We start from the raw sequence: 10,054 nt of genomic DNA on the forward strand, positions 1-10,054 counted from the left end.
ACCAGAACATGGGAGATTTCTGTCTGCTTCTGTCTATCTCTTCTGCTTTCCCCATACAATGAAAGTGAAAATCTGGAAACACAGAAGTGTGCAAGCACATCTTTTGTGCATAGCCACAAAAAAATGAAGTCATTGTATTTTGCAGATTCCAGAAAATTTCACTGTGCCTTCACAAAGGGCAAATCATGTCTTAGTGTTCCGGCGCAAACAGTTTTGACTTCTGGAACACCTGAAAGAAGAACGGCCGCTGGGAACTAACAAGCAAAGCCAGAAATCAGCCAAGTGATTTATTGTTTGAGTGGGAGAACCCACTTTGGTTAGACCCAGGGTAGCTGCTGCGGCGTGAGCATGGTCCCAGGCTCCAAAGCACTTAAAACAGCCAGTGCTTCTGTTTCGGCTGGTACTTGGGCTTCACGCAGCACATCTTGTTGTTTGTGCAGTACACGTAGACCCTTTCCTTCCGGGAACACCTGTTACGGCATTTGCCATGAAGATTCCAGCATTTTTGAGTGTCACCTGACACAATACAGAAAGAAGAGAGGAGACAGAGTCAGAAGTGAGTTCTGGCATGGAAAAGTCTGCCTAGGACTAAATAGGCATGGCAGAGGGTCTCTGGGTTTCCATGCCTAGAACACTTTGCATTCACTGTTTTTCCTTCATCTCATTTTTTTTTTTAATGACTTACCTTATACACAAACGCTAAAGGACAAACCAAGATGCTTTCAAAATCCGTCTTTGAAGGACTGGTCATAATTGGGATGACACTACACCAGTAGCCCCAAACATGAAGCATGGCAAATAGGAACAATTACAAGTTTTGCAGCCCTTGAGACCAAATCTGGGGGTTACAGCGAGCTAAGTTGGCACTTGGGGTGCCAGCATCTCATCTCAGAGTGCCAGCTGAGTCCTGGCTGCTCTGCCACCAATTCATTTCTCCGCAAATGCACCTGAAAGGCAGCAGAGTATGGTCCAAGTCCTTGGGTCCTGCTACTCACATGGGAGCCCTGGATAGAGTTGCTGGCTCCTGGCTTTGGCCTGGTTGTTTTAGCCTTTGTGGGTGTTTGGGGAAATGAACCAGAGCACAGAGGATCCTCTGCCTGCTCTCCCTCTCTATAATTCTGCCGCTTTTTTCTTTCATAAAGTTGATTTATTTCTATTGGAAAGGCAGATTTATAGAGAGAAGGAGAGACAGAGGGAGAGATCTTCCATCTGCTAGTTTGCTCCCCACATGGCTGCAACAGCCTGAGTTGAGGAGCCAGGAGTTTCTTCTGGGTTTCCCACACAGGTACAGGGTTCCAAGTCTTTGGGCCATTTTCTACTGCTTTCCCAAGCCAAAAGCAGGAGCTAGATGGGAAGTGGAGCAGCCAGAACAGGAACCAGCATCCATATGGGATCTTGCAAGGTGAGGATTTAGCCATTTGGCCATCGCACTGAATCCAATCATTCTGCCTCTTAAAGAAATAAGCAAGCAAGTAAGCAAGTAAGTAAACCAATAAGCAAATTTTTAAAAAGGACAAAATCTGCTGCCCGAGGTTAACTGAAGGACACAGACCTCTCTTTCCTCTGTAAAAGTTCCAATTCTGCTCTGAGAGAGTCAGCGTGGTGTGTATCTGCTGAATGAAATTTTCATGTCAAGCTATACTTGAGTCATGTAGGTGGCCTTCTTGGAATATCTTGGACAGAGGAACAAGACAGGACAGGGGAGTGAATCAGAGGATGGAAGACCTCCCCCCACCAACCCTCTCTGTCTTTCCTTCTCGCTGTGTAAATCTGACTTGCAAATAAAATAAATAAGTGTTATATACAAAAATTGTTAAGACAATCTCTTGCTACAAATACCCAGATTGGCCTGGAGAAAGTGGCAGAGTGCAGTAGGCTTCCTCCCAACCTCCCAAGGCAGAGTTTCTTGAAATTGCCAGCTCTTTGGCCTGGACAAAGCATAACCTGGTGCCAACTGGAAGAGGACTGAGAGTGGCTGACCATCCCTCTGTCCACCTGTAGCCTAAGATAAAGATAAGGCTGCCAAGCTCCTTCGTTTCTGCTGGTGCTGAGCTGAGAGCGACCTTTCAGAAGAGGATCCTGGTGTAGAAGACAGAGCTGGATTGTGTGGACACTCGTTGTCTAGGGGCTAAAGAAGGATTCGGCTGAGATGAAAGACTCGCCCAGGGGAATCTTCAGCAAGGCCAAGAGCTTTCATCAGCAGCAAGCACCAGCAGGAGATGCCCTGACCACACCAGCAAGGGATACCATCCATCCCAGCACCTGTCCACCTCTGCACCTGCTGGGACCTTGAGCTTGCTTGCACAAACTCCTGTGCTTTGTCAGGTAACAGTGAGTCAGTGCACTCCTTTAATCCCAGGATTTGCTGCCTATTTGCTAATGACCCTCCTCTTCTTCGGATGGATCGTGCATTTCAAATTTTCTGAGTTCTCTGGGTGCCCCAGTAGAATGTGAGGTCCAGAGGACTGACATTTTGGGCATCTTGCTTTGTTCTGTCTCTTGCCTGTTTTACAGCACTAGAAATGAGAAATTTGTTCAATTGCATTGACTGCATGAACCATTAATTAACCAGCAACATGTCAGGTTAACCCAGGGCTAACCAGGGAAGGCAGGCAGCATGCCAGGAGGCTGGGTGTGAATTATAATGAGACTGAGTTAACTTGGAAACTGTCTGAAATGACAAAAACCACTGCATCAGGCACAGTCTCTATACACTCCCCTAGTGCCTTACCCTTCCCCCCATTCTACCAACTTTCCCACCATGGAAGTTTCCAGAAAGTTCAGATAAGCTCTAGAAAATAAAGAGCCACTTTATTTTTTGTCTTCTAATCTCACATCACAATTTCAGTGTGTTCAGTGTTGTTCCCTCCACTTGATACTGCTGGAACAGTTTGAGGAGTAGAGATTAACATCCAGAGCGGCTGGGCTAATTGTTGGGTGGGGGGAGGGATCCTAGGGTTAGAAAATGGTGGGGGGAGGGACTCAGAGTGATGGTTCGATTGGCTAATCCTCCCCCTTCAAGCTCCAGGATCTCATATGGGCACTGGATTGTGACCTAGCTACTTCAGTTTCCATCCAGTTCCCTGATAGTGGCCTGGGAAACAATGGAGGATGACTCAAAACCTTGGGACTCTGCATCCGCATGGGAGACCTGGAAGAAACTCCTGGCTCCTGGCTTCAGATCAGCTCAGCTCCAGCCACTATGGCCACTTGGAGGAGTGAACTAGTGGATGGAAGATCTCTGTCTTGCTTTCTCTCTGCAAATCTGATATGCCTTCCAATAAACAAAAATTAATAGAAAACTTAAAGAAAGAGAGAGAGAGAGAAAGAAAGGAAGGAAGGAAGGAAGGAAGGAAGGAAGGAAGGAAGGAAGGAAGGAAGGAAGGAAGGAAGGAAGGAAGGAAGGAAGGAAGGAAGGAAGGAAGAAAGAAAGAAAGAAAGAAAGAAAGAAAGAAAATGGCGGGGACAGATTTCTTAGCAGCTTTTGGGCTTGGCAGACACTTCTGTAAGAGGGATAGGAGGGGGCAGGAACCCAGTCCCAGAGCTGGTGGAAGGGCTGGGTCAGCCAAGGCCATTCTCTGCTTAAGCTTTCCCATGGCTCCCCCCACCCCGGGACATTCAAGTCCCATTAAGGCCTGGACCTTGGTGGCTTCCTTTCCTTTGTCCCTTACTGTCCCTTAATCCACATCTCTCACGTGGTTGGTTCCTGAAAGCACTTGCACCGTGATGCCAGCTGCCTGGGACAGCCTTTGTCTTTTCACCTCATCTCCTCCCTCCCTTCCTCTTTTTTTCAGGGAGACAAGGAGAGATTACATCCACTGGTTCATTCTCCCAAAGGCCCAACAGCTCGAGCTGAGCTGATCTGAAGCCGGAAGCCAGGAGCTTCTTTGGGTCCCCGGCATAGGTCTAGGGTTCCAAAGATTTGAGCCATCCTCCACTGTTTTCCCAGGCCATAAACAGAAAGCTGTATGGAAAGTGGAGCATCCGGGACACAAACTGGCGCGATAGGAGATGCTGGCACCCCTGAGAAGATTAGCCTGATGTGCCACTGTGCCGGGCCCATCACCTCCCTTTCTAACTTACACGCCTCCCTCAGGCCTGGGGCCTTCTCATCACCATCACTGCTGACCTCAGTCTCCCCCAAGTGCCTGGTGATCTGGCCTCACCTTCTCCCAGCTCAGGGTTGTAACCTGCCTCAGGTCCCAGTTTCTGGCCAGACTGACACAGACAGCAGCAGCATATGTCAGCTTCACCCTCCCACTGGGGTGGCTGTCTAGATCATTCTGAAATCCAACAGGGCCACTATTACCCTCTCCTCTTTCCTGTTTCTGTGCCCACCCCTTTCTCTCTTCCTCAGGCACCAGATTGTGTGCACCTGCTCCCTGGCGCTGAGCAGGTGAGGAAGCTTGGAGGGATTCAACGAGAGCTCAGTTGCAATTGGTACTTAGGTACCTAAGCTTGATTCCTACTGCTGGCTAGGGCTTCCTGATGCTGCGCAGCTGGTTCTGCCCACCCCTGGGATTCCCTGGCCAGGCTTCCATCTCCACACCCTACCCCTTCCCCAGAGGAGGTCCAGGTTACCTGGAATGAGTTGGGACAAGAGCAGCAGTGCAGCCAGAGTCAGCAAAAGCAGCTTCATGGTTGTAGTCTGCCCAAGGTGAAGCTGACAGCTAGATGGGATGCAAGCTGCGAGGTGGGGCAATGCTTCTGCTCGATCAGCCGGAGCAGGCGTCACCTCACGTGTTCTCTGATGGCTGCAGTGTGGAGCCACACACTCTGGAGCGACACGCCTCTTAGTCTTCATTTAGGTCAGCCAACAGGGAACCAAGGCCATCTGCACCAGTCCGGCCTGAGCCAAGGGACCACCAGGGGGTGCCACCAAACCTGGTTGAGGAAGATGAGCAGAAGACTTGGTTTTATCTTGGGAAAAAAACAAAAAAAAACAAACAAAAACCAGCAAAGCTACAGGCAGGGATGCTGGAAGCGGATTTCAGGCTGGCGAAGGTGTGCACAAAAGCTTGTGTTGGTACTGACAGCAAGAACCAGGTTGTAACCACGGCCAAAACCTGGAGTCCTGAGCACCTAGCCTGGTTCCCTTACAGACCCAGGCCCAAGCCCTTGGGAGAGAGGCCCAAGTCTCTCCCCTAAACTCAGGTTTTCAGAACCTTTCCTTTCCTTCCTTTTCCTTCCCTTCCCTTTCCTAATTATTCATTTTATTAAAAGAGTTACAGAGGGGGCGATAGAGAGAGAGAGAGAGAGAGAGAGAGAGAGAGAGAGAGAGAGAGAGAGAGAGAGAGAGCGCATCTTCTAGCTACTGAATCACTATGAAACCAGGCACCCAGAGCTTCTTCTTCCGGTTCTACCATATGGGTGCAGAGTCCCAAGCACTTGGACCATGCTCTGATGCCTTCCCAGGCCATAGCGGAGCAGCCGCTTCCCATCCAGTTCCCTACTTGTGGCCTGGGAAAGCAGTCGAGGAAAGTACAAAGCCTTGGGACCCTGCACCCAAGTGGGAGACCTGGGAGAAGCTCCTGGCTCCTGGTTTTGAATTGGCGCAGTTCTGGTTCAGCTCCGGCCATTGTGGCCTCTTGGGGAGTGAATCATGGAATGGAAGATCTTTCTCTGTCTCTCCTTCTCTCTGTATATCTGAATTTCCAATAAAAAAAATCTTAAAAAAAAAAAGATTTCTTTGAAAAAATGATTAAGAACTAAATCCTTAGTTACACTACCTCTTTTTCTTTTCCTACAGATAATCATCAATATAGTTCTCTAATACTTTAATCCTGAAAAGAGAGTAGAGGATTTAAAAAAAAATTATTTATTTTTCTTGGAAAAGCAGATTTACACAGAAAGAAGGACAGACAGAGAGAAGAATCTTTCATCGCTGGTTCACTCCTCAAACGATAAGAGCCGGGGTTGAGCTAATTCAAAGCCAGGAACAAGGAATCTCTTCCGGGGGCTCCCACGTGGGTATATGTGCCCAAGGACTTGAGTCACCTTCTGCTGTTTTCCCTGGCCATAAGCTAGGAGCTGGATTAGAAGTGCTGTGGCTGCCTACTGGTTTGCATGAGCCAGGGATGGGAGGGCCAGGTCCCAGCACCCGCCAGTGAAAGTTGGGACTTGGGGCAGGCCGGGTCAGGCCAAGCTACAGCATCCAAAGGCAAAGGCCAAGAAGGGGAGGGACTATGCCAAGCTGGGTCAGAGCAACCACTGGCACATGCAAGATCTATGGCTGGGAACAGGCCTGGTTGGGGAGCAAAGGAGATGCCCTGGCTGGGTTGTGGTTCTCATTGGTGAGTGTGAAGGCCAGAGTAGGGGTTGCTGTCTGGTCTGGACATGGCTGCAATATCCCTCGGCACAAGTGTGGACTGGGTCTGGGATGTGCCAGACTGGGCCAGATTCGAGCACTGATGCTTGTGAGAAGCAGGGTAGGTGTAGGACAGGCTAGGCTAGGTCTCTGTCACCACTGAGCCATGTATGATCTGTGTATGGGTGTAGACCAGGATGGGCTGGGCTGTAACACTAGGCTAGAATGGGTGAAGACCAGTCAGGAAAGACCACTGTTCCAGCTAGGACAGGAAGTGGACTAAGTAGGGATGGCCCATGGACCCACTGCTGGGTGCGAGATCTGGCACTGGAGGAGGTTCTGATGGAGGAGCTTGGGAATCTTCTCTGTCATGACACAGTCCCTGCAGGTGAGCACAAGAAGCACAATAGGGAGCAGCCCAGGCCAGGCCAGGGAATGGTACCCCCAGCATACATTTGGTGCAGGTTAGGGGCAAACGAGGCTGGGCCAGTTCATATCACCGGTGTAAATCCAAGCACCAGAATAAAGTATGGGTGTGGGTCGGGCTGGGTTGGGTCACAACACAACCCAATTCACATGAGGACCAGGACTGGGGGCCAGCTGGGCTGGGCTAGTCTGCAGCCCCCACCAGTGTGAGCTGGGATTGGGAGTGGGCTGGGCCTGGCTAGGCTACAGCACACACTGGCAAAGGCCAAGGTGAGGCAGGCCTTGCCAGACTAGACTGCAGCACCCAACTAACACACATGAGACCAAGGGGGAAGGTGGCGAAGCTGGTAGGGGGGCTGCGAGGGGCTCCCCTGCTGGACCACCGCTCCTACTGGAGAGTGTGAATTGGGATGGGGGCAGACCAGGCCAGGCAGGGTTGCAACACTTGTTGGCCTCATGTGAGCTGGATTAGGGAAATGCCAGGCTGGGATCCTTCTGGTGCAAGCAGTCAGAGTGAGTGTAAATTGGTTGGGCTTTGCCACAGCATCAGCTGTCGGATGCTGGCACAGGGGGAGGGGAGCAAATTCTGTCAAGTTCATCTGCAGAACCATCTAGAGAGCACAAGATCCGGGAGTGAGAGTGGGTCCAAGGCCAACAACTGCAGGTCACTCCAACAAAGTTACAGCTCCCACTGGAGTACGTGAAGACCAAGAGTGTGGTGGGCAGGATTGGGCTGGGCAGCAACACCCATTGGTTTGTGTAGAAGACAGGGCTGGAGGCAGAACTCACCCAGCAACTGGAATCACCAACCAGCATAAGCTGGTTGGGGCAACTGACTGTGCTGGCCCTATATGAGCAAGCACACACAAGAATCAGGTCTGGGATCACCTCAGATAAAGTTTCTTTGGGGATCCCTCTAACTGAATTGCTGGACTCAGAACTCCAACCATGGTCTGATCATGGAGTGCTTGGGTCAGAGCTGGGCCTCCTCAGTGGCTGAGACAGAGCGGTGGACAGCATATCCAGTTGCACATGGAGGACATGGCAGTACATTGGAGCCTGCAGAAGACACCTGGTACCATAACAGAAGATGGAGGACAGAACAAATCAATCAACTATCCCAGCCATGTGTTTGCAGCGAATATCTGGCCAATTGGAGACTCTAAGTTGGACTATGTCAGCCAGTGGATTCTGGAGAGATTTCATCGTGCTTGGAGTAGCAAGACTGGCAGCAACACAGAACTGTTGAACTATCGAAACCTCTTGAGCAGTGCCCTTGGAGCATGCCCCACATCGGGGACCCTGGGATGGTGTCAGGTGGTTGTCCTCCATCCCAGGGTGCAGAGGCGTTTGGGAAGCTGAATGTGGCTTCTCTCCTTACCTTTCCCCTTCTTCCAGACACAGGAAGGAAAAAAAAGAGAATGTGGAAATTGTGGTCTCAGCCACTTTCCTATAGCCTTTGACCTTTATCACCCTAATCAACTACGTAAAAATCATAATAAAAAAGATTAATGAAAAGAGAATGGGTGTGGCTGGGACTTGAACCCATGCCCATATGGGATGCTAGCATAGTAGACAGAAATAGCGTACTATACCACAGTGCCAGCTCCAAATGAAAGTCTTGAAACACAAAAGGGAGGCATAAGGTGTCTGAGCAACTCGAGGGTCCTGGGAGGAATATTAAGTGTTTGTAATCACTAGAGCAAACCTTTGTGCTTGTATTATAGTACCAACAACTCTAAGAGGGACAATGGTGCGCAGGAGTCATCCATACAGCCTATTTGATATAGACATTAAGGGGAAGAGGCCTCAGATTCCACAGTGCACTGAAAGCTGGAGCTTGGCGAATCCTTATGTGTCCGTCCAGTTAGTTGAGCTTGTGTCGGTGGGGCAAACCTAAAGTCAGGCACCCTTGCATTGTCAATGTCTTCCAGCATTCCAAAAATCGCAGTATACAAGGGTTGGACTTGTGCTTACAGCCTGTCTGCTCCCACCTGCTCCTCAGTAAGCCTGAAGTCTGTAAAGAGAAAGACATGCCCCCAAGTCCACACAGCTGCTAAGCACACCGAGGTGAGTATGTCCCCTTCGGCCCTTGCTCACCCTCAGTGCCCACATCGTTCCTGAAATGGAGCCTGTGAGGCAGTGGGACCCCTTCAGTCCCAAAGACATGGTCTCCCTCTGGTCTGTGTGAATCTCTTCTCAACCTTCCTCAGCTCCCACCCCCTCAAGTGGATAATTGCATTGAAATGGAACTTGCTTAACCGAATCAAATCATGACACGTGATGTATAAATTAGACAATAGAGACTGGGCAATGTGCAGGACCGTGGAAGGCACTGCAAAGGTCATGGGTTTTTCCTCTGCAGGTGTGACGTTGAGTCTCAGAAGCCATGAAGCTGGTTTGTAACAAGGAATGGGGTTTAGTTCAACAATGCCCCCCTGGCTGTTGTCTGATTTTTAAAAATTTATTCATTTTATTGGAAAGGCAGATGTACAGAGAGGAGGAGAGACAGAGAGGAAGATCTTCCATCCGATGATTCACTCCCCAAGTGACCGCAACGACCTTTGCTGCACTGATCCGAAGCCAGGAGCCAGGAACTTCTTTCCGGGTCTCCCACGTGGGTGCAGGTCCCAATGCTCTGGGCCATCTTTGACTGCTTTCCCAGGCCAAAAGCAGGGAGCCAGATGGGAAGTGGAGCTGCCAGGGTTAGAACTAGTACCCATATGGGATCCCGGTGCGTTCAAGGCAAGGACCTTAACCACTACGCTATCGCGCTGGGCCCTGTTGTCTGATTTATTATCGCTGGTTCCTAAGGGCTGCAGGTGGGTGAAGGGATGAATGTCAGCTCAGGGGTGAGTGGTCCGCGTGTGGATGCGGGGGTGTTGGACCAGTGACTATGTGTGAGGAAGGCAGGCTGCACTAGAGCAGACTGTACCCGTGGGCAGCTGGGGACACGTGTAAACGATACACGTTCCAGCTGATTAGAAGAGCTCAGAATCCTGAGCTCTCCCTCAGTTCTTTGTCAGCTCACCAGAACTGAGACACCGCCGTGAACTACCTGAAGTCATGAAGTTGCTATTGCTAACTTTGACTCTGCTGCTGCTCTCATCCCAGACCATTCTAGGTAAACTAGATCCTTTTTGCGGGAGGCACAGGTGGGGAAAAGAGTCTTGATCTGGGTGCCTCGGGGTGTGTGGGCGGAGAGGCTGATGGGCGGGGGTGATGTGAATGCACTTGTTGGGGAAAGAGTTACTGATCTTGAGTTAGTTCTTGATGCTCCCAGAACACTTGGTTTCACTGAATTTTGAGTTCTTTATTTCT

General features: G+C 50.1%; 1 protein-coding gene across 1 annotated transcript; it reads right to left on the reverse strand.

Moving 5' to 3' along the window:
* Positions 1 to 272: 272 nt before the first annotated feature.
* Positions 273 to 4,757, reverse strand: DEFB123 (defensin beta 123). The gene is made up of 2 exons (XM_040981142.1): positions 4,582 to 4,757; positions 273 to 516 (listed from the first exon to the last, which is right to left on the reverse strand). Exons 1-2 carry the CDS (start codon positions 4,637 to 4,639, stop codon positions 371 to 373), a joined length of 204 nt encoding a protein of 67 aa, XP_040837076.1. The 5' UTR covers positions 4,640 to 4,757; the 3' UTR covers positions 273 to 370.
* Positions 4,758 to 10,054: the final 5,297 nt, after the last annotated feature.

This window comes from Ochotona curzoniae, unplaced genomic scaffold, assembly GCF_017591425.1.
Source record: "Ochotona curzoniae isolate NIBS_2020 unplaced genomic scaffold, NIBS_Ocur_1.0 contig_3520, whole genome shotgun sequence".
In the NCBI taxonomy this organism is placed as follows: domain Eukaryota; kingdom Metazoa; phylum Chordata; class Mammalia; order Lagomorpha; family Ochotonidae; genus Ochotona; species Ochotona curzoniae.

What these genes read in the sequence shown, in the direction of transcription:
- DEFB123 (XM_040981142.1), bottom strand. Translation starts at nt 4,639, where the DNA reads ATGAAGCTGCTTTTGCTGACTCTGGCTGCACTGCTGCTCTTGTCCCAA. An exon ending in CTTGTCCCAACTCATTCCAG is followed by an intron (nt 517 to 4,581) that starts GTAACCTGGACC and finishes GTATTGTGTCAG; the next exon opens with GTGACACTCAAAAATGCTGG.